At 33.8% G+C, this 26,053-nt stretch overlaps 1 protein-coding gene across 5 annotated transcripts in view; it reads right to left on the reverse strand.

Annotated features, from left to right (window-relative positions):
- LOC135127597 (serine/threonine-protein phosphatase 2B catalytic subunit 2-like) overlaps nucleotides 1–26,053 on the reverse strand; it is a 130,682-nt gene that overhangs the window by 66,543 nt on the left and 38,086 nt on the right. For all 5 annotated transcript variants that reach the window (XM_064054089.1, XM_064054088.1, XM_064054087.1 and 2 more), the window contains exon 2: nucleotides 4,695–4,898. In XM_064054089.1, the coding sequence (XP_063910159.1) occupies nucleotides 4,695–4,898 (204 nt within the window). The remainder of the gene's footprint in view (nucleotides 1–4,694; nucleotides 4,899–26,053) is intronic.

The raw sequence follows: 26,053 nt of genomic DNA on the forward strand, positions 1-26,053 counted from the left end.
GAAAAATCAAAATATCGAAAAACTGAAGAAATAAAAAATTGAAAAACCAATGAAATCGAAACATTAAAAAATAGAAAAATTGTAAAATCGAAAAATCAAGGATTTCAAAACGAAAAAATAAAAAATTTGACAATTATCGGCCCAGTACTTTCGGAGATTATCTGTCTAATAAAAATCGGGATGGCAGAGGGATCGACAGACGGAAATGGGAGACCTATTTCTTCGTACTCTAGGGGTCATGAAACGTCGAAAAAACATGAAAATACGCTGGGGAATTGAAAATCCAAGTATAGTTCCAGTCTAAAACAACGTTTGGAAGGTTTCAATACCTCGTCTTACGACATTTATTAATAGCCCATTTCATTGTTAAATAATTCTAAATTTCTGTTTTCCGTTGGGGTTTTATGTCCTAGTGCTGTGCCGACTTTTATTTGAGCAGCGGTGCGCAAATTCAGGATTCTGTAATATTCGAATTTCTATTTTGTATGTCTATTAAAATTGAAATTAATCGAAATATCCGGCATTTTAATGCAGCGAATAAATGTTCCGAGTTTATAGAGTTTGGAAATATGCACAGCATTAGCGTGTAATTTCAAACAGGAATAATAATAACTGTCACCGTCCATAAAGCCCGGACACAACGTGTATGAAATTATTTCTAGATTCGAACGTGATATTTTCGGCCAAGTTTCCCGTACCCCACGACCCATTAGCCGGATTTATGCAGTTTTTCGCTTCCTGGGACTATATTAACTCCGTAATGTTAATGCGCTATTGTATTTCAGTCCCCGCCCCCGATGCCTTTAATAAAATATCAGCCATTTCCAGCTTCACACATTTGGGTAATGAACCTCTTTAATGTTTCGGTGCCATCTTTATTAATAGCATTCCTAATTAATAAACGGCTGCGAGTTGACATTTATGTTAGCGAAACGTTCTCTCCTAACATAAAAACGCTACTACGTGACGAGTTCCGATGAAAATTACAACATGGTTTATTGCTAACGAGCTCCGTCGAAGCCGTATTTATCGAGAGGGAGAGCATCCGAGGGTCAAAAAGTTCTTAATAGGTCTTTGTGCTGGAAGTTTCGATGCTGGTAGCTTGTGTACCAAGTTTTTTTGTCGGAGAAGTTATCGAGGGGAATTTGCATAATTAAAGCCTATGTCAAATGGCTTTCATTATGAGGAGTTTTTTTTCGTGTTTATGCGCAACTTTTTGTGCTTTTGAACTTCGGAAAAACAAGCTAAATATTTTCTTTTGTAGCGCAAAGAGAGCTAAACCTTAATATTAATTACGGACGATTCTTGATTAAAGTTGGCAGCTAGGGGTTGAAAGGAGCTGAAATAGAGTTTATTATTAAACTTTGAAAGTTCAAGCACGGAAAAGTATTTGTTTGGGAAAAAGCTTCAGAATTTTCCGCAACTTAACCCAATTATCAAACCACATTCAGCGCCAATCAATGAATGATAACATTTTTCCCCATTGCTTGCTCCACACCAGCATTGTGTACTCTCGATATCGACCATAGTAACGAACAATGTATTCTTTATCAGCATAGTAGCTCAACAGTCAACAATGACATTGACCTCACGAATAAACAACAACAAGGTTTATTATTGTTTTTATCAGAGCTCGCGGCGAGGTTTTGACGTACATTCATCCACTTTTTTCGACAAATAACGCAACGCCAAAATTAACATCCGAAAAGTGGTTTTCTTCGTCGAGTTCTTACATTTTACATTGTAGCATAAACAATTTATTGCACTCAATCGATATACGAAATGTGCAAAACCTTTTATCAGCATTGCAAAACGCGGGCAATATATTTTTACGATTGCAGTTCCTTTCCCACTGGACGAACCCTCGTTCGGGGTTTTATGACACCTGCATCGTTAATATTTTCCCTTATGTGGGCTTTAATAAAAGCGCGATATCACAGGAAGTGGGGTTTTGATGCGTCCTTACACTCATTAAAAATTGGTCAGAGTTGTTTCGACAAATCCCGTTCCTTTGAAAAATTATAAAAAAAAGAGTGCGTCGACCCAGGGACGCATGGTTGGAGTTTTAACTCTGTGTTGTCAATTTATATAAATTGAATAAGTATACGCGGCGAAGTCATTAATTTTCTCTTAACAAATAATAAAAACCAAAAATATGTTGCATTTGTATTTAATTTTTCAAAATTTTCGATTGTTCAATTTATCTCGATTTTTCGTCAAGACTTCGATTTTTCGATTTTTTTCTGGCTGTCTGGGGTGAAAATTCAACACGGATTCATACACCACAAGGGCAATTTCCTGACGCTTTCACTCAAAAAGTAGGTAATAAAAGGTGCCAAAATACGAATGGAAAACCTACTTTTTCATATATCAGAAATGATGAAACGCCTCGGAATAATGAAAAATTATCCACTCGTCAAACGAACCCTACCGCATGCTACAGGAAGTACAAATTGGCCTCTTTTAAAGACAGCAGAAAAAATTAAAACAAAACGAACTGGCGCTAATTAAAAAAAAGCTCCACACATAAATGCGTCAAGCCCCTGCCACCCTGCGCCCTTTTTCCTCCAATCCAGCCCTTTGCGGCATTCATTAACTCCCAAAACACTTGTAATTACATCCCATCTGTTGTCCCTCCTGCAAATGCACACACAACTTCCACATTCCTGCAACCCCGTTGTAGTCCTCGCCAATGGAATTCCTCCCCGATCCGATCCCCTCAATCCCAACCTCGGCTTATTTAATCTCCACTTGCAGCTGCACTTCGCGTACAAACGCCACCCCTAAAGATTCAATAACACCTTCGCCAACAGCCCGCTTTCAGTTTAATTTCCTGAAATGGACTCGTTTAATTACCGCACGTTGAGGGGATTTTGCGGCAGAACTTGGCGTTTGTTTAAATATTCAATATTTGCGACACTTATTTGAATATTATGCCGACGTTGCGGTAATGGGGCGTTTTTATGGCGGCTTTTCGTTTGTTATGGTTTTGCGGGCGTTTGGGTAGCGGAGCGTGGCGGCGGACACAGTTTGTGGTTAAAAGGTGTTAATTAGTTTGTAAATAATGGACTCGGGTATCAGGTTTAATTAGAATAACTGGATTTCATTAGGGACGTCTTTGTTGGAAATATTTATTTGTGTGGAAATAATTGAATTTGGGGCCGATTTGGAGAAATGCGCTAAAACTATGTCGTCAACATTCGGTTACGGGAGCTTTAATTGAATAAATCATGTTTGTTGCGTGCACGTGTAAACACGAGTGTAGCGTGTGGGTGGGAAGCCGGTGGTGGGCTTACATCGCCTGTCGGCAATTAAAATAGTCATTTCGAATTGTGAAAGCGTATTACCGGTTGAGGGTAATAATAATAACACATAAGGTCCGAGCACCTTTGCTATTAAACCTGTTGCTAGATCCTTCGCGAGCAACTTAATGACTCATAATCAGAATGGAGTGGTTCCGGGAGCCAATATATACCCACAACTATTCATAATTTTCGCAGTGATATTGCGTCGCTAACTCCAAAGTTTTGTTCTTATTTTTCTCACAATACTGACTAAACTCTTAATTTCTTAAATTATTTTTAAATTAAAATAAAAACCGAAATCCGAAACGTCGAAAAACACCAAAAATTAAAATATCGAACAATTGAAAAAGTCCCATAATTGAAATGTTGAAAAATTGAGAAATTGGGAACTCGAAAAAGCGAGAAATCTATAAACCAAGATGTTAACTTGTATCTTTCGTGAGAAAATACCAAGGCGCCATCCTGTATATCGAGTGAGTTTCGCCCGAAGTGACATTCCAATTTCCATCTAAATTATGTACCCAACATATCTATAATAACACGTCCTGACACGACGACAATTACGCTTACAGTTACCATAACCACAACCACCCCATCCCGCGCCCAATTACAACCCCTCCCGAACACCTAACTACCGCCTCGCAAGCCGTAAACATAAAAATTGAAGACGCGCCGCACACTTAGAAACAACCCGAATGCGATAAATCACCCCCTTATCATCCATCATCCTTCCAGCAGATAACGAAACCATACGTCGAACGCTTACGTAAAGCACAACGCGCCGAAATTGTGTCTCGAATAATGGTGGATGCGCCGGTTCCACAGCACCAAATTGTCTTGAATAATGCATTGAGCCGTCCTCCTAATTACCTCGTTTGCTGTTATTGCCCGAAGACGTCTCCAAATTGCCGTGAAATGCACCGCAAGAAGTGAAACGTTACAATATGAAAATATTTACAGCCCAGAGCGGCGGATTCAGGTCAAACGATCGGCTATTTGTCAAGGTTGAAGCGAGTTCCAGGGACGGATTTAAGTGGAGTCGTAAATAATTGGAGCGCTGGATGTGTTGTTTAGTGGAGCTCGAGGGCTAGAGAACAGCGGAGCTGTCAAATTATATTCTTCTATCGGCTGACGTCGCGTTTTATTTTGTCTAGCGAAGTTTCTGGTCACCGAATTGACTATGGATTATTATATATCGAATAAATGAAAAAAATGCTGGAAGCCCGAAAAGACGGCGGCGAGGACGCGGTTCTCCACCCCCTTTCCGCATGTCCAAGTCGCTCGATTCGATTAACTAGCAATCAATCAAAAGCTGTAACACTTGTACGAGTAATAATTCCGTCTAGTCAAACCGCATTAGTGCCGATATCTTATTTATGTAGGACTGACCTGTGACGGGAGCTTCTATATCTATCATCGTCTTTTCGGCGCGTAGGAGTTGTGCGCCTTCATTGATGATTCTGAGAGCTGCTGCTTCATCGATTCGGCCCTCCAATATAAAGTGCTGCTTTAACACGTCCGGCCGCGGTTTTGCCGTCCTCTGGTCGAACACTTCGGCCACTGTCAACTTATGACTCGGTGGAAAGGGTACAGCTGCAAAAGAAAAAAATTATCCATTGAGAAGCCACATAACTAATCGCGTTAAAAGCCGCTCTTGAGCAAGCAATTCAAATTAAAACTTGAACAAGAAGAAAACAAAAATAATTGGTCTAAAGAGTTTAGACAGTACTTCCCTCGCTGTCGGAAACTTGACGACTGCATGCCTATTGTGTTTTTTTTCTCATTACATTTTTGTAGTGGGAATTTAAAAAAAAATGCGATGACGTCATCAACATTTTTGCAAGGACACGTATATCAGTTGGGATAGATGTAGTGTAATACTAAGAATAAAATTATTATATTTTCAAATTTTCGGGAAAATGAATTGGGTCGTTTTGAATATTGATTTGTAATAATCAATAAAATAACGAAACAATTTACTCACGTATACGTATCAGAGGCAACTGAAAATCGTGTATGTATAAACATTCTTAATTTAAGATGACAGGCGTAACAGCATACGTGAGAGTCAAACAGAGAAACTGTAAACAAAACGACCATCGGTTTTATTGCTTCGACTTCCGCTTATTATATAAAATATTGGGTTTTATTTTAATTCTTGACGGTGAAATTCACAATTGGTTGATTATAAACATGTCTATTTCACATTCGCGGAACCAAGTGAACGCATAAAACAAATGCAGGTCTGTAATGTTAAAGTCGATGTAAATAAGCGTACTACCCTTATGTTTCAACCGAGTTTTTCCTTTAACAAATTTTGTGTCTACCAAATTGGGTTGGTTGGGGTGTAATACTAATAATAAGTGTTGCCTTTAATTTAATCAATAAAATAAATTGACTTCATTAATTTTTTTGAACCACCTCTTAAGAAAATCTAAAAAATATGAATGGAATGATAAATCACAAGTACAAACTCATCATATTTTTTGCATTTTAGATAGGATTTATTCAGCAAAATTTAAGGGTGACGTCATCAATTTTTTTAGGAGGGATGAACAAATACATTTTGAACAAAAGTTTACCATGCTTATAATAACTTTAAAATATACCCAAGATTTCAAAGCATTCGGTTTTGTAATTCCTGATTAAATCGATAAAATAAATTCACGCCTTCATTAATTTTTTTGAGTCACCCTGCATATGCAAATCCAAAAATATGAATGGAATGATAAATCACAAGTACAGACTCATCATATTTTGTACATTTTAGATACGATTTATTCGGCAAACTTTTGAGCTGACGTCATCAGTTTTTTGTAGAAGATAACCAAATATATTTTGACTAAAAATTTATTATGCTCTTTATAACCTTAAAACATCTGCAAGATTTCAAAGCATTCGGTTTTGTAGTTCCTGATTAAATCAATAAAATAAACTTACGCATTCATTAATTTTTTTGAGTCACCCTGTATATGCAAATCGAAAAAATTTGAATGGAATGATAAATCACAAGAAGAGACTCACCATATTTTGTTCATTTTAGATAGGATTTATTCAGCAAAATTTTGTGGTGACGTCATCAATTTTTTAGGGGGGACGACCAAATACGTTTTGATAAAAAATTTACCATGTTTATGATAATTTTAAAATATCTTCAAGATTTCGAAGCAATCGGTTTTGTAGTTCCTGAGTAAATCAGTAAAATAAATTTACGCTTTCATTTATTTTCTTGAATCACCCTGTATATGCAAATCCAAAAAATATGAATGGAGTGATAGATCACAAGTACAGACTGATCATATTTTGTACATTTTAGATATGATTTATTCGGCAAATTTTCGAGCTGACGTCATCAAGTTTTTGGAGGGGATAAGCAAATATATTTTGACTAAACATTTATTATGCTCTTTATAACCTTAAAACATCTGCAAGATGTCAGAGCATTCCGTTTTGTAGTTCCTGATTAAATCAATAAAATATATTTACGCATTCATTAATTTTTTTGAGTCACTCTGTATATGCAAATCCAAAAAATATGAATGGAGTGATAAATGACAAGTACAGGCTCATCATATTTTGTACATTTTAGATATGATTTATTCGGCAAACTTTCGAGCTGACGTCATCAAGTTTTTGGAGGGGATAAGCAAATATATTTTGACTAAACATTTATTATGCTCTTTATGACCTTAAAACATCTGCAAGATTTCAGAGCATTCGGTTTTGTAGTTCCTGATTAAATCAATAAAATATATTCACGCATTCATTAATTTTTTTGAGTCACCCTGTATATGCAAATCCAAAAAATATGAATGGAGTGATAGATCACAAGTACAGACTCATCATATTTTGTACATTTTAGATATGATTTATTCCACAAACTTTTGAGCTGACGTCATCAAGTTTTTGGAGGGGATAAGCAAATATTTTTTGACTAAAGATTTATGATGCTCTTTATAGCCTTAAAACATCTGCAACATTTCAAAGCATTCTGGTTAGCAGATTAAAAATTAAATTTCAAAATGTTGTTTTATAATTTTGATTTTTTTTCCAAAAATCTGGACGTTTCGGGTGAAAAGTCGATTCAGAGTTGTAAACTACATGTGTAGGACTATGTTATTTTATACAATTGAAAACCCATTTACTATGTACAATTTTGAAGTGATGTCATCGCATTAGTGGTGGGGATGATTAGACAAATTTTGGTTAGCGTTTTACCATCTACATGATATTCTTAATATCGGTCGAGTACTTTCGGAGATTATCTGTCTAATAAAAATCCGGGGGCAGACGGACAGACGGACGGACAGACGGACAGACAGACGGAAATGGGAGACCTATTTCTTCGTCTTCTAGGGGTCATGAAAGATCGAGAAAACGTAAAAGTAGAGAGTCGGCCGACGGACTCGATTACAATACTTCCTTTGCTTACACTCGGGAAGTAAAAATTGTCGACAGAACTTCCCTCGTGAAAACTCAAGACGGATTCATACACCACAAATACAGGAGCATCTTATTTTGTAAAATTAAAAAAAAAAAATATTTGACTCGATTTCTATTAATAACCAGGTCGGTAATTGCAGTTACCTACACACTTTGTATTTAAAATTATTATTATTATTATTATTATTATTATTATTGAGAGAAAGCTTGCGACAAGGTTCGACGAGCAATAACTTCGTTGATGGGCGGCGAGACGACACAGCTTGCAATTTATTGCTAATTAATCTGTAATTGGCAAGTTGAGCTCTAAAGTTCGATAGACTGGGAAGTCGGGAAGTTCGTTGGGGAAAACAGAAGCTTCTAACTCGCGCACTAAAAATAGTTGCGAAGAACTATCCCCCTGATTGTTATTATTAGCATATTCTCCAACTTCATCCAATGAAAAATAACCCGCGATAGAAAAATTCTTTGAATAATTCCCGAGTGACCTTACAAAGGTTGAACAAAAAAATTAAAAGGAGGTTCTAATCGCGTGATTTCTGGCTATAATCTGCAGGAGCCCAGATTATAAATCTTCTGTAAAATAATCCAAACAATCTTATACACAAAGTTTAATAAGGACGGCACGATCTGAAACCTCTCTCTCTCTAGAAATCCTCACGACTCGGGTTTAATAAGGATGAAATGTCTAAAATATCATGTGCCGTGAAATAAACCTTCCAGCTATGTAGGTACACGTCATATACACCCCGCGAAAACCTGCACAGCTAAATTAAATACCCCACGAACTCCGACCTTTCAAATCGTGATGAAAAATTCAATTTTTACCTTTGACTCAAAACAAAATCTTGTTCGGGAAGGTGTTTTAACCACAAAACAAACCAGCGAAAATCCCCGAAGAGCGAAATATTTGCACGGTGCCGGGGTAGTGTGTGAGGTCACAATTAATTCAGTTAGGTGGCCATATTGCGAAAAGCTTTCATACAAAAATGAAATTAATTAATAGCGAATGATGAAATTAAAACTGCTTCCGACTTTGTTCGAATTGCCATAAAACAATTTTGAAAAATTACATTCAACACAGAAAAATATCTGTCACATAGAATTAATTTAAATTGTACGTAAGCTTCCCAATTAGAGTTAATTCAATTTAACGCCAAAAAACCCATTCCCAATTAGAATAATAGCAGCAAGTAGGTGCATAATGTCACGTTAATCACATCATAAGCCCCGTCCTTTTATGACCTGTTAATTATGATTTAATGCTTCCGGTTTTCCACGCGATAAGTAACTAATTTATCACGCCATTAAACATATCAACAATGATAAGAATAACAATTATAAGTGTGTGCAATTTCTCTTCCTAGATTTCTACTCGAGCAGCACTCGAATTAATATTTTCTAATAAACGCACACAATAAGCTTTAAAAAATTGCACTACCGTGTGAACAATAGGTCGTACAACGGTTTCAATGGTCAAAATAAATCGCCTTAATAAAACGTCGAAAACAAATACTTCTCGTTGAAAACCCCTTGGTTATCGTCATAATTTCTTTCTCTTCGTTCGCAATCCACCGAACGCAAAATCACAGCCTTATCTCTCCCATCCCTCCCCATGCCATGATATTTTGCCGTTAAACATAAAGCCACCCATAAAAGAACATGTCATCATCGTGATTCGTATGCAAATTCGCGTTTTCTTGATAGGATCACTTTATGTATTAATTCGACAGTCCCTCGAAGGAAATAAGTCAATTTCACGGAGCTTTCCCTAGTCAAGGGCAGAATCCGGAAAAACGCCGCCTCGTATCCCGAAAACTCACTCCGGGGAGCAACCTGGACTTTCCTTTCGCGTGCATTTCGTCCCGATTTTCCTCAGACCTACTTTTAACTTTCTTGACGAAAAAAGCGTTTCTGCGTTCCTTAGAAATGGGCGTTTTATGGATGCTGGTAATGTGTGTGTCGAAAACTTCGCGATTTATGTGACATTGCAAAAACTGATAACTTTAATCGTAAGTTGACTAGCACATAACCGTTACAAGAAGCACTAACTAGTTTTCGGTCAGTGATCGTCCGATAAAACGTAACCGCAGCCGTAATTCTGCAACGTGCCGGTTAATCTCGCCGTTATAGATCTTTATAGATCTCTAAACAGACGCCCCCAAGTGAATTTTCAATCTCATCGGTGCGTCGAAGGTCGCCTCGAGCGGATCTCGAAATTGTTGGACCAACAATTCCCACTTCAAATCAGTAATAACGAGAGCCCTTATCGATGTTAAGACCGAGCGTCGTCGTAAAAGTCGTCTTTCAAAACTTTTCAAGCTTTATTTGCGGCGATAAAGTCGAAAAATAGTCGAGTCGGATTCGATCGTTCGCGGAAATTCTTGGCAGGTTTTGATGCGAACGTGATGAATCAGGAATGAGATTTTTACTTCCTGGGCGTAAACTAGTTAGGTATGTAGTTCCTTGAATCGCACTCGTGGTTTGTAGTGTGCAGTTTCCAAAGCGACACTCTAGTAAAATAAATTTCGTTGATCAAGTTGCTAATTAATAAGAGAACGTCGTTAAAGATTTTAATTACTTTAATTATTTTAATTAATCCGTCATTATTTACAAACAACCAGGTACGAGTAATTACTAAAATTGTATAGCAGACGCAAATAAAGCCAGAGAAATTTTTTTATTATATATTATATTACTAGAATTTTGTGAATATAAATCCGCTCTCTAATTACAACTACTCCGACTAGTTGCGTTATGACGAGATGTTTGTTGGCGAAAAATAAACATGGGAAACAACAGCGACCCCGGTAACACAGTCATTAATTAAAAGTCACCCACTTAATTAAAATTCCTTAAGAGAAAATCGCGAAAAATACCATTAATATTCTCCGTACACAAACAAAGTAATAGTAGTAACAGATCACGTCATTCCTACTGTTGAAATCATTCAACCTAAAACAATAGCGACTTAATGACGTTCTGAATATAAATATTTAATCAGATTAAATTTGGCGTGTTCATTTTCACCGGCTAATCATATGCGGAATAAAAATAGAAACGTTGTCTACAACCAAGATTATTAATGTTCTTGTCGCTACTCTTGTAATAATTGCTCACCAAAAAACGGCGCCCCGTCTATTAATAGCCCCGGATACATGACACCCGAGAAAAAAAAATATTTATGCAACTTTAAAAAGTATAAATTATCATAATCTCTATTTAAATACCCACACAACCTATTTACTTAATTCGTCAGCCGACTTTAACCGGATTTGGGAAAATCTCCTCATTCGCATGCAACACTCGACCTAAAACCACAATAAACAATTTTAAAGTAAATCAGACGCAGCATCCATTCATTAACGAACACAATTCCGATCCGCCAATCACCGCATGCATGCATTTCTGCAATAACCATCAATCTGAATTGAACGAGATGAACGCAAACACGCCACAGCGTAATTGAGTGTATATGGTAGCGACAGTACTGTTTTGCCGTGCTCTGTAGTTTTGTGGTTATTTGAAAAGAAATTGGCGTTCAATTTTTGTAAAGTTGGTCTTATTCGCAAGATCTTTACGTGGTCTTTTTGACTACATAAGTGGTTCGTCACTGGTGTAATCCCTCTTCACAGAAGGGCCGTTGTAAGTTACGATTTACTGCAATTATCTTATCGTGGCTTGTTTTTACCTCTCACCTTTGTCTAATCAGTGAATTCCCCTTCCGTGGTCCGACTGTCTCGTGTACTAAGTCACCTTGAAAGACCCCAAGGTGCATTTAATTGTGTCCCTGTGGTTGTTCCTCTAATTTTTTGAGAATCTGCCGATATGCCTGCCTCTTGCTTTCATTGTGAAGGCGCTGTAACACCTACCACCCCGTCACTTAAATGTAATGGAGCTTGTAAAAAGCACTTCCACGTAAACTGTTTGAATTTACCCGAACCCGATCTTGTAAAATTTACTGTTAATAAGGATCCATGGAGCTGTTCTAAATGCTTAATAATGACTAACATTACCTCAGCACCTATTACTTTTGCCCAAATGGAACAACTTATGAAAAATCAATTAGATGTACTTAAAGCAGAATTTTTCAATAAAATAGATGACTATTTTGGTAAACTGGATAATAGAGTTTCTGCCGTTGAAAATGATGTCAAATTGTTGAGGAATGAATTAGATACTTTTAAAAACTCTGGGACGTGCAATGTCGATAGCGTTATAGAAGAAATTGAAGATCGTAAGCAAAGAGCATCTAACATCTTATTATTCAACATTAAAGAATCGTCAGCAACAAACGTCGCCGAAAGAGTTGCCGATGACTTTAAAAAAGTTGAAGCCATTTTATCACCTTTAGGAGCATTTCCTAATCCTAAAACAATTGTTCGACTTGGAGTTTCTAAAGATAATCATAATCGTCCAATGAAAATTATTTACAACAATGAAAACGATGCAAAAGAAGTATTAAAGTCCAACAAAAATAACAAAAACCGAAATAACCATTTTTGTCCGGACTTGACGGAAAGACAAAGGAAGCATATAAATGCAGTTAAGAAAGAATTGCAAGACAGGCTTTCGAAAGGAGAAGACTTGGCTTTGAGATATAAACATAACACTCCTTATATAATTAAACGTAATTCTTCTAAAAATGTCCCAAAAAACTAATAAACTGTTACTATCATAATGTTGGGGGAATAAGATCTAAATTAGAGGAATTTTCAATTAATGTCAATAGTTGTGTTTATGATGTCGTAATAATTATAGAATCTTGGTTATGTGAAAAAATACAAAATGAGGAGTTAATGTTACATAATTTTAATATTTACCGTGCAGATCGCAACGAAATTACTAGTGCCAAATCTCGAGGAGGTGGAGTATTGATAGCCATTAACAAATGTTTGAATTCTTCGATTGTATATATTGGTGAGGTTGTTGAAAGTCTTTATGTTTCTCTGAAATTGAACGGTTCAGCTTTCATCATAGCGGGTGTCTATATTCCTCCGAATTCGCACATTAGTGCATATGAATCACATTGTAATGATATGGAAATAGTGTCAGAAAAATTTCCCGATCATAAATTCATAGTTACAGGTGACTTTAATTTACCTGATATTAAATGGACCCAAAACGGTGTTGAAGGACATGGGCATACTGTTCTTAATCAAGACTGCTACGATGTTGTACTTAGTACTTATTCATTTTTAAATTTAACTCAAGTTAATCTAATTCCGAATAATCGAAATACTTTTCTCGATCTAATCTTTACAAGTGTAACTGAAATGAAAATTTACCCTGCAATTGATCCACTAGTAGGGGATAGTATACATCATATTCCTTATTCGTGGTCGATCTGCACCGCTTCAAATCCATCTCTTGAAATAGAATACACTGTATTCGACTTTGCAAATGGTAATTACTTTCTATTTAATGATTATTTAGCTTCTGTGTGTTGGAATACATGCTTTGAAGGTTATGAGCTTGATGAAATGATAGCGATATTTTATGATATTATATATGAAGGTTTAGAAGTTTATATTCCAAAAAAGGTTATAAAAATAAAATCTTCCAAATACCCTCAATGGTTCAGTTCTGAACTGAAAACACTGTGCTACGAAAAAAGGAAAGCACACGCTATATTTAAACAATCGAATGAACTTCAAGATTACGTTTATTTTAAGAGTTTGAGATCAAAATGTAAACTACTATCGAAAAGTCTTTATAGATCGTATGTGGATACTGTCAGCGTTTCCATTATTAACAATCCTAATGTCTTTTGGAAATTTATTCGAGAAAGGAAAGTCCCTAACAATATTCCAGAAGAAATGTCTTATTTAAATAGAGTGGTGAATGGTGGTAAAGAAGTTGCCAATTTGTTCGCAGAATTTTTCTCATCGGTCTATATGGTTAATGATTCTTCTAAGATAATTGATAGTCAATTTAAAGATGAAGTTATTGATACGGGTTTTATAATAACGATTAAGGATATATTTAACACTATTTCTTCGTTGAATGACTCTACAAATGCTGGACCAGACGGTTTAAGCAATGTATTCTTAAAAAAGTGTATATGTACTTTATCAATACCACTATTTATGTTATTCAGCAAGTCCTTGGATACTGGTGTATTTCCTGATGTTTGGAAACTGAGTTATGTTAAACCTATTTTTAAATCTGGTCAAAGGAACAAAGTTGACAACTATAGAGGTGTTTCCAATCAATCGGTTATCCCTAAAATTTTCGATTCCATCATAGCTAAGCAGTTACAGTGGGCAGTTTCAAAATTACTTACTAATCAACAGCATGGTTTTTGTAAAAATAAGTCAACATTATCCAACCTTTTGGAATATTATTCGTTTCTCAATGAATCATTTGCGAATAAATGTCAAGTGGACGCTGTTTATACAGATTTCGCAAAAGCATTTGATCGAGTGGATCACAATGTATTAATTTCAAAGCTTAATAGACTTGGTTTTAGAGAATATTCCATAAAATGGGTTAAATCGTTTCTTACTAATAGGTGGCAACAGGTTAAAATTGGCAACCACATTTCTGATTATTTTGAAGTTACATCTGGAGTACCCCAGGGCTCACATTGTGGTCCAATTTTATTTCTTCTTTTTATAAATGACTTGAGTTATTGTATTAAATCTTCAAAATTTCTATTCTATGCAGATGATCTAAAGATATATAAACAAGTTTCATCCATAACTGATTGTCAGGAATTACAAAAGGATTTAAATAATATATATGAATGGTGTGAAACAAATTTTTTAAAACTGAATTTAAATAAATGTCATAAAATTACATTTTCTAACAAAAAAAATATGATCGATTATGATTATTATATTGGGAAAAGTTTGCTCAAGCCTGTTAGTGAAATTAGAGATCTCGGCATACTTTTTGATAATAAACTCTCTTTCAAAAGTCATTATCGATACATATTTAACAAGGCTCTGCAGATGTGGGGATTGATTTGGCGCCATTGCAAGGATATGAGCTCTCATGCACTTAAAGTGCTATATTGCTCTCTCGTGCGTTCTGTTCTGGAATATGCTTCTTCAGTTTGGCATCCAACATGCGACACTCATATTTCATTGTTAGAGCGTGTTCAAAAAAAGTTTTTGAGGTCTATTGAATTTAAAGAACATCATCTACATCAACAAGGTGAATATGAATGGGTCATGAGCTTCCTCAATATTAAATCCTTGGAGATACGTAGAGATATAACGGATTTATGTGTTCTTCACGCCATTATTAACAACCATATAGATAGTAATGACTTATTAGCCAAACTAATGTTTAGGGTTCCAAATAAAAACTGCAGAACTACTAGATCTTGTAAAATTTTCAGAATTAACAAAGCATCTACTAATATGTCAACTAACCACCCATTGCGAAGAATGATGAAACAAGCAAACGAACTATCTAATTTTGTAAAATTTGATATTTTTAACTCAAACCTTGTTGTATTTAAGAGAATGATAAATAATCTTGTATAATTCGGATAATTTAAAATTGTTTCTTTTTGTGTTTATTGTATGATCATTGTTATAAAGATAATTAATTAAGTTAATCATATACCTTATGTATTTGTAAGTTTAATTTTCTTACTTTTTGTAATTGGAGTTATTCCGTAATAAACTAATAATAATAATAATAATAATAATAATAATTAATTTAGTATCGGCGGGCCGCAAATCAGGTGCTCGAAATTTTTTCAAAATTGTAGGTTTGTATTTTTGGGAGAAAATTTATTCGCAAAAGTCCTTGCACAAAACAAAACACGTCAAATATTATTAAAATTTATTGCCGATAAATCAGGCCGGATGCAGAAACGTATAATAGCCACGAACCATCGGCTATTAATTGCGCGAGTCTTGGCTTTCCTTTACGGCCATTCCGTACTAGAATTTAGCACCGGCGAATGGAGTATAAAGTTCTTTGGAGGGTTAAAGTGAACTTTTAATTCGAGAGAGATTGGAGGTGAAATGAAATCTGGGGAAAAATTAAAGAGTTAGAGGTACAGCTCGTAAAATGGTGCAACGACTTGTTTTATTGGTTGGAGAAGAGGCAGCACAACACAAAAATTTCTCCCTCACCACTGACTTGTGTAAAATTACGAAATCTAACATTCAAAATAACTTGAAAAAACAATGATTTATTATTAGTGGTTGTTAAACAATGTCATGGGTCGACGAATGACGCTAACACTGCTGCAAAAATTCTATTTTATTACAAACAATCGCACCTGGACGCCCAATTACTGTGGAAAAATTTGGCGAGTATTCTAGAAAGTTAGACAAAGATTGCGTTGAATTTTATCATTGTTTAAGTATATTATAGTTGGACAACCTATACGGACAATCACTTTCCCATGTAGAAAAGAATGAATATATATTTTACATCTCACTCGCTTCACTATGAAGTGGCGGTACCTTACGAAAGGGGGTAAAAATAGTCCGTAAGCACGTGATGTCGATAAGGTAGTAAACCGACGTATTAATCAGTACGTTGTACGGGGAGCAGTCACAAAATAAGTAGACGTACGTGTTGAAGACTTTACTGTAATATATGTATATGTAGTGCATACCTGTTTCAAGGTTAAGGTAACAAAAATTTAATATTATCGCGGTATACCTATTATCCATGAACTGCATGGCTAACAAATATGCGTCCCTTCGTCCACATTAAAGGTATACGAAATTAAACGACCACTACTTTAATTAATAAGTAACAAGTCATCTAATTTGCCTCCAGAATAACATGGATTATCATCAAACTATGAACACCAAATTAATTCAATATGAACATCTTCTTACGTATTTTTTTTTATTAACAGTAGTCAAATCATTAAATACATATTATTTTTGAAACTAAAATGCATTTTATCCTAAGATTGTATCACAAAATATTCATCACCATTTAAATATATACGATTTAGACATCAAGAAATAAATTTAAAATTGCAAAAATTATACTAAAACAGCCTTAAATGTGTCTTGTATGTACGTGCTTATCAGTATGTAGGCATTTTAACGCACAGCAATAATCGTTCTTGATGAGTAATGACTGATGACTACTGTAACACAGTAAATCCTCGAAATCGAAAATTTAAAACACTGAAAAATTCAAATATGGGAAAATTGTAAAATCGAGAAATCGAAACATAAAAAAATCAAAAAAATAAAAATTGGAAAATCTAAAATCTAAAAATCGAGAAATTGAACAATCGGTTAATTCAAAAATCGAAAGATCAAAAAATTGGAAAATCGAAAAATAAAAAAAAATTGGACAATCGAAAATTTAAAAATTCCGAAAATTGAAAAATTGAAATATAGAGAACTGAAAACTCAAAAAATCGAAAAAAATTAATAATTTCAAAAATTGAAAAGTTAAAATTGAGAAATCGAAAAACTGAAAAATCACAAAATTGAACGAAATATCACAAAATTAGGAAATTAAAAAATTGAGAAACAAAAAAGTCAAAAAAGCAGAGTCTAAAAATCGCAAACTTAAAAAATCGAAAAATTGAAAAATCAAAAACCTGAATAATCGAAAAATTGAAGAACTGAAGAACTGAAAAATCGAAACTTTAGGAAGTGGAAAAATGGGAATATAAAAAAATAGATTAATTGAGAAATCCAAAAACTAAAAATTCAGAAACGTCAAAATTTGAAAAATAAAAAAATATTGAAGAACTAAAAAATCGAAAAATCTAAAATTTAAAACACTGAAAAGTTAAAATATCCTAAAACTGAAAAATGGAGAAATCCAAACATCAAAAAATCAAAAATTAAAATAAAAATAAAAATCTAAAATTTAATAATCGAAAAACTGAAAAATCAACGAATCGAGAAGTCGAGAATTTAAAAAATTGGACAATTGAAAAATCGGATAAATCAAAAATCGAAACATCGAAAAATCGAGAAACCGAAAAGCAAAAAATCGAAAAACCAACAAATCGAAAAATCGAAACATTGTAAAATTCAAAAATTGAGACATCGAGAAATCGAAAAATCAAAAGACAAAAAAAATCGAGGAGTCGAAAAATCGAGAAGTCGAAAAATCAAAAAATTAAGAAACCGAAGTAGGCCAAAATCGAAAAATCGAAAACTTAAATATGGAAAAAATTGATAAAGCGAGATTGAATAATCAAAACATCGAAACATCCGAATCTCAATGAATTGAGATCTCAAAAAATTTCAACATTCGTAAATTTAAAAAATTAAAATATAGAACTGGAAACTCGAGAAACTGAAAAATCTAGAAATTTAAAAATTAAAATATGAAAAAGTTGAAAAATTGAGAAACTAAAATAAAAAACAAAAAACTGAAAATCCAAAAATAAAAAATAGAAAAATCTAGAAGTCGAAAAATGAAAGAATAGAAGTATTGAAAAATATCAAAACTGAAAGAAATATCCAAAAATTGAGAAATCGACAAACCAATAAAGCGAAGTCGAAAAATCGAAGAATTGAAGAACTGAAAAATCGAAACTTTGAGAAGTGGGAAAATCAAAATTAGATTAATTGAGAAATCAGAAAACTGAAAATTTAACGCAAAAATTTGAAAAATTCAAAAATTTAAATACTGAAGAACTGAAAAGTCAAAAAATCGAGAAATCGAAAAAACTAAAATTTAAAACAATGAATAATTAAAATATCGCAAAATTGAAGAATCGAGAGATCCAATTCAATTTGAAAAATTGAAAAATCGAGGCATTGAAAAATTGGAAAATCCAGAAATTGAAAAGCTCAAAAGAAAAAAATTGAAAAATCGAGAAATCCAAAAATCGAAACATCGAAAAATTCAAAAACTGAGACTTCGAGAAATCGAAAAATCGGAGGATCGAGAAATTGAGGAGTCGGAAGCCGAAAAGGAAAGTTAAAAATTGAAAAATTGAGAAATCGAACAATCAAAACAACGAAACATCTGAATTCGATAAATTGAGAAATTAAAAAATTGAATAATCGAAAAATTTTAAAAAAGAAAAACTGGAAAATCAAAAATTAAAATTCAAAAAATCGAAAAATGAAAAATTGAAATATAGAAGAACTGGAAACTCGAGATATCGAAAAACCTAGAATTTTAAAAAATGAAATATTAAAACATCGAAAAGTTTAAAAATTGAGAAATCGAAGCATTAAACAGTCCCAGAATGGAAAAATCTAAAGTTAACAATAAATGAAAATCCAAAAAGGAAAAAGCGAGAAATCAAAAAAAATCCATCAATTCAAAAATCGAAAAGTCGAAAAATTGAAATATTGAAAAATTTCATAACTGAAAGAAATATTAAAAAAATTGAGAAATTAAAAAATTGGAAAATTGAGAAATCGAAAATCTAAAAAAGCAAAATTGAAAAATCGTAATCTTAAAAAATCGAAAAATTGAGGAATTGAAGATGTGAAAAATCGAAACTTTAGGAAATCCAGAAATGGACAAATAAAAAAAATACTTTAGAAATCGGCAAACTGAAAATTTAGAAACGTGAAAATTTGAAAAATTGAAAAATCGAAATATTTAAAAACCGTAAAATTGAAGAGGACAAAAATTGAGAAATCGTATCATTGAAACATCGTAAGATTGAGAAATCGAAAAATAAAAAAATCGAGAAATAGAAAATTTAAGGAATGGGGGAATCGGAAAAGCCCAAAATTGAAATATTGAAAAATTGAGACATTTAAAGTTGAGAAATCGAGAAATCGACAAGCCGAAAAATTCCAATAGCGTATTTAGGTATAAATCACAAGATCAGGACTATTCTACTTTTTAAAATTTAAATACATAACATTATAAATTGGAAAATGTTGATTTTTTTTTTCCAAAAATCTTGACGTCTAAGGTGAAAACTCGACACGGATGCATAAACCGTAAACGGGGCCAAACTACAATTTTACTATTGTAAAATTTGGACATTGCGTCATTTCATTGTTCATTGTTCGAGACAAATTTTGGAGGGTGTAATTTGATAATACAATTTGAAATGTAAATTTTGTCATTCGGGAACATTATGTATTAAATCGTTAAGATGTTCAAGAACTTTGTTCACTTATTCGTTGTAAAGTCCAATGGTCGAAATGGGTTAGTTCTTCGTAGTGGATGTGTATCAGATCAACTCTAACGAATATCGGTTTATAGATAAATCGCTTAAAGCCGATATTGGCCTGAGTGTGCTTTGGTTTGTAGATCAAACAAGTTCTCAGGCGACGAAAAATTGCATGTGGAGGGAGACTTCGGATTACAAATCGTGTCAAGAAAGACATATTTGGGAGAGATGGATTTTCAGGTGCTTGACTAGCGGTAATTTTAAATTGTTTGCTGTCGTTCGCGAAGTGAAGAACACAATTTCATTAAAATGATAATTATAAAATTATCATAATCACTACTGGTATTAATTAACACAAAATGGCGCGCAAGTTATGAGTTGATTTCGTTAATAAATTCATAGAAACCTATAAGGGATTTTTTCATGCCTTAGAAAATTAAAAAGTAAAAAATAAAATAACAAAAATTTTAAAATGCGGTTTACGAAAAATTAGTTGACCTGTGCAAAGAAGAAAATTTTGGAAACGCTGACAAATATGACATCTTAAAAAAAATAACACTTGAAGAAGTGCTTTCGGCGTAATGTTTTTGATGCTCGCGTGAACAAAATACTCTATGTCAGTGTGCAGTGCGCAAAGAGTTAACTGTGCAGATCTAGCCGAAAATCCGAAAACCAAATCGCTGTGTGTAGGGCCAGCATAACGGAAGTAATAAATCATCCCATCGGTTGAAGAACGTTGGGTCGGTGCACTGATGTCGGTGTTATATCCCGAGAGGGGCCCAGTACACCCAATAAAATGGAACAGACAAAATAAAGCTTCAAACATGAGTATTTTTATACTAAAATTCTGAAGTTTATAAACTGCACATTTTTTTAATTTATTTATTTATTTAATCTTGTTTTCGAACTATAATAAACATTTCAAACAATGTCTGTAACTTATTTTAATGTAAATTATATTCATGTGGTTAACAAAATCAGATGTAATATTAGTGTGATTTTGACCTTATTCTAGATTTTATTACAGCAGAACGGCGTATCCGTTTTAAATTTTAGAAGTTACGGAAACTAGTTCAAGAAACAATTAGTTATCTCGGATTTTTGGAACAAAATCTACCAAAATGTCCGATAACAGCAATTGTTTTTCATAGAAACAAACAGTCTTCAAAGCAGCCTTTAACAACTCGATATTACAAACATGCCTCTTAAGTTGTTTATGCGTTTTTTTCTCTCTTGTAATTATTTGTAATGTTAACGCCGAAAGTTTATGTCATTCTGTTACTTACTTTGAACATATATTTTCATTTTGTGTAAATATTTTTGTAACACCACGAATCTAAATTTTACTTAAAACCTTATTTTACTTTAATCTTGTAAAACTAAACAATTATACCAGTTTAAAAACCCTTGGAAAGTTTCTGTCAGTCTTCAGATATAGTCAAATAAAAATATGCGTCAAATTCATTTAAATTCAATTCTTTCTTATCACGTTACAACGCGTTGCTTCATATTTTTTATGTCAAGTATATTTTCATATTTTGTACATATATGTTTATACACATTACTGTTTACGGAACAATGTTAATTATGGATTTATGGATAACTCCTCGTATAAGAGCAGAGTAAAGGGTGTTTGCCTTTGCTAATGTTTGATGGCGCCATCTGATTTAGAGTAAAATAAACCTAATACGTTGGCTCACTGTAGTGAAAATGCGCGTTGACGAAAAATTTGTCCCACGCCCCCTGGATTCCTTGTCCTAAAGCTCACTATTTAGGCGAAGTAAAATTTGTATTAGGTTGTCCAACTATAATATACTTAAACAATGATTTTATGGTTAGTGTAAAGTAATGGCAAAAATTCGAATAAAGCGGCACATAAATGAATTTCATAAACCACTAGATGTAAATCATTTATTGACATACACAGGTGTGTAAAAAGTGTCTAACAAATCCAGTTTTTTAAAAACGATGCGAATTTAGTGTAGAACAGTGAAAATGTACATCAAGAAGTGAACGTCCTTAAAGACGCAACACTCAATTAACTCATTCTTTTTCTCCTGAGAAGACCCACAACAACAGCTCACACAAATTAGCTAATCCAATATTACGGACCTCATTAACAGGACGTCGGAATCGCAAACAAAGTAGTTCCTATTCTCTGCGACAATCGAGTACGAAAAAATTACGTTAATTGTGCTAAAGATAAGAGTCCACAAAACACGGCGTGCGAAAAACTGAAATAAACACGGATACAAAAACCCATCCATTAAACCCATTTTCTAAAATTAAATCAAATCTGAATACTTTAATGGACACGTTAACTCATACACAAACAATGACTTTTCCAACCTTTTTGATGTTGTCGAAGTTGTAACCGCCGCATTTCCCGGACCTTATTCAATGTTTTCAAGGAAGTCGCCAACTCAAAACGGTGTGTGTTCATCGAATTAGAGACGATCCGAGAGCGTGAAGTTGCTCATTATTTAAAAAACAATCACGATTTAAGGTTTTTTCCTCTTTGTACCAAAACAATATCTCCAGGTGTTAATGATTTCAACAATGTAGATGACAAAGTTAATTTCTTGAGTAAAGGTGTCCTTGAACTCGCTGAGACGCTTCAGTAAACAAAACATCTACTTTCCACTATTTATAAGTTGAAAATTATGTTTCAACAAAAATAAGGCTGCTTAAAAGGCTGCAGAAACGCGTGGAAAGTATTCTCTGGATATAAGAAACTATGTAAATGTGGCCATTAAGCATGAAGGATGGTGTTATATGAAATTTATGTCGGAAAAAACAAACGTAATTTAAAGCACTTTAAAAAATTTGCCCAAATGGGCGCTTGTAATTCATGAAGATTCCGACCAATCTCCACATACAATAAATAACATAAGTTTTTGTCGGAATAATTTGCATAATAAGATCAAGACGTTCAGTTTAAAAAAAAATAAAGAACCAGGATATTTTTAGACTACGAAAAAATTGCCGTAGGAGTAATTTATCGTTTCCCTCCGGTAATGTATTCATTATTTTTTTTTTCAGTTGTGGCTGAAACTTCAGAACTCTTGATCAATTCAAAACGAACGCCTACCGAACGAATTTTGGATCAAGTGAACAAAAGCTTTTTCTTTCCATAAATTTCATTGTATTCACATTTTCTTCTTTGATCCTCAAATAATCATTTCCTTTGTACATCGCCACCTGAGTTTGATGATTTCGAAAACTCGATACCCTTCAGCAAGCCGCGGTAAATTTGACTGTAACTGCTAACTGTTTTATGGGTTGCATAACCTACAAATGGCACATCTAACCTTTACGTTCGAAAACCATTTGCATCTAAATTAGTACTCGGGAAAAGTTGGTCGGCATTTCTGTAATTTTTTGACTTCGACCCAGCATTAATAAAAAATGTTCTAACAAGTCGAAGACTCGCCTCGTATCGGAAATTGGCGGTTCGAACAAATTACAGAAACTTGTTTCTGGTTTCTTGTCACAAAAAACCCGAATGCTACTTGTTGTGACACCGCATAAATTATAGTGTAACAAATTGGAATAATTTCATTTGCGATAATCCGTGACGGAAGTCGTGCTTAAGTGGTCTTTAAGTGTCTGGAAGGAATAAACAACGTCTGGGGTGTCCTAATCGGGGCAATACACCAGACAAAGTACGACCAATTACCGAGATGAATCACTCGACTGACAGAGCCGACACCCTGTATATTTACCTACTACTGTAGTGCAGAAAAAACGACTGCTTATTTTTTATTTTATTTATACTTATACAAAAACAGGCCAAACCTGTTTTTTTTTTAAATCATGAAGTGGATGATGGCATACATTATAATTATTACTGATAACAATCGCAATAAAGCAAAAGCAGACCTGTCGGAATATGCGTAAAAAAATAAATTATTACGATAAAAACAAGACATACTCGAAAACATTTTGATTTAGAGTAGGCTCTAATTAGTTTAAAAATCTACACGTAAGTAGTTTCCCGTAAAGTGCGAACACGCCATTTTCCGTGCTGGATCCGGTAATTCGCCGCCGAAAAATAAAGCCATTAGTTTAATTCGCTAATAGAAATAAAATGACTTACTCGAAAAAATTTAAAATTCAAATGAAATACGTTTTATGGGAGTACTTCCACATGAAATTCGCCTGTAGGATTGCACTACACGCAAGTAGTGGAAACTTTCATAAAACAACAAATTGATTCATAAATAATGTCTGGAAACGCAGCAGCCTTATTAATAGCGCGAACAAATTGCCACTTCGCTCCATTAAATCGCATCTTGTCGCACCTCGAGCTTTTTATCTCGCGATTAATAAATAATTATTTTAAAATTTATGGTTTGCCTAGTTTCGTTGTTTAAGGTAAACCGCCGCAGGTATGAGGTTAGCTAGACAGTTTGCGATAATTAATGTGCGACATGAACAAGAAACGTAGTAGTTTTTTGTTTCAAGTTGCGATGATAAATGACGTAATTATTTAACATTAAATAACGCGTTATTACGGTTTCACAACGTGCCGATTTTAGAGATACGACATTTAATTAATACGATGGAGGATATTATTCGCGATAAATTGAAGACACGGTTGGTTTAGGAATGCGCCCTTTTGCGATATTCAAATGCGGATAATTTGCCGGTCGACGTGAAAAATTAGACGCGAGGCGTTTTGTCAGTGTCATAATGGGATACTTTGAAAGCTATTAGTGTCGGAGCGAACGAATGTGCTCAGGTTACAATTGATTAGTTAATTTAAGTGCGGGTTTTCGCTAAAAATAATCAGCTTGGATTACGGCTTCGACCGATAGCTTTGCGAAGTATCCTCATTGCTGTAAACAAAGAATCCCTGAGGAATCACCGAAGTTACAATTTTATTCAAACACATTTGTACCAAATTCCGAAAACATGTTCAACCGTGTCTGAACTCACTTAGATCTATAATTTATATTTCCAGTTATACCGAGTGTTCCGTTATTACATCGCACTCAAATTTTCCTCGAGATACGTGAGCTTATAAATTCGCCGTTTCGCCGCTTCTACAAATGGAAGTCTGCAATTTTGTAGAAAACTTCAAAGTTATTTTACCCTACCAGACATATAAAAACTCAAACAGCACACATCTTATTTACATAACACCATTAAATTTGCAAGTAGCTCTGTTTCCAACGTACTTTAAATAAATTTGTTTTCTATATTTGGTTTATCATAGTTTCTCCAGACGGTTTTTTCGGGTGGTCGGGATCGAATTCAGTTATTTTCCCCGACACGAGTTTTTTTTTTAAATAATTTTTGGACAATCGGTTTTTCGGAATCGCGCTAAATAAACCCAAACCAAATTTTTCAAAAGCCCAATTTATGCAAATTTCGACTTTTTTCGAGCACCTTAGAAAATTACTCAAAAAGCTTTCGACTTGCACAAATTATTTTCCGTCTTATTTCTTCGAAACCTACTACCATTTTTCCAGAATCGACCATTATAATGAAAAGTTTTAGGACTAAAAAAAAAAAGAAACAACAAACAAACAATGTTTCTCGAATCAGTACGAGATCCATATCTCAGGATTTTTGTGGATTTTCAGACACATTTTTCAGAAGCTCAATTTATCAAAACAAAACTTTCTTAATACTTCTCCTCTTTTCGACTTTTTTTCAACCTCCTTCGCAAATTATCCAAAGAAATTTTTTTGTATATTTCGACTTTCAGAAGTTAATTTCCGCCTCATTTTACCATTTTTTCCCGATCTTTAAATATGGCAATTTCTAAAATTTTGAAAAATTACAATTTCAAACTAATTAGTTCGAAAATCTTGTTCCGGAACCATAAACATGTTATATTTTTTGAATCAGCACGTCGAGATCAACGTATAAGAATTTTTGTGGATTTTTTAACAACTTTTTCAAAACCTAAATTTTTTTGAAATATTGACACCATTTTTTTCAAAATCTTTCTAGTTTTTCTGAAATCGCACTAAATAAGTCCTCAACAAAAATGCTTGCTTCGGAATTCCGACCATCAATACGCTGTTTTTCAATTCAATTCGTCGAAATCTATCTTCCAGAATTCGTAGGCAGTTTCCTCTAAAGGTCAATTTTTTTATTCTTTTCTTCAAAGAAATTTTTGAACTTTTGCCAAGCACCATCAAAAATTACTAAAAACAATTTCTTTAGAGGCTTTAGAAAACCAGAAATTTTTGATGGCTTTATTTTTCCAAAAATTCCTTCGATTTTTACAAAATCGCCAAAATAAAGT

Source organism: Zophobas morio, unplaced genomic scaffold, assembly GCF_036711695.1.
Source record: "Zophobas morio isolate AGI-343-1 ecotype UQ-CSIRO unplaced genomic scaffold, CSIRO_AGI_Zmor_V1 ptg000012l, whole genome shotgun sequence".
NCBI classification, from domain to species: domain Eukaryota; kingdom Metazoa; phylum Arthropoda; class Insecta; order Coleoptera; family Tenebrionidae; genus Zophobas; species Zophobas morio.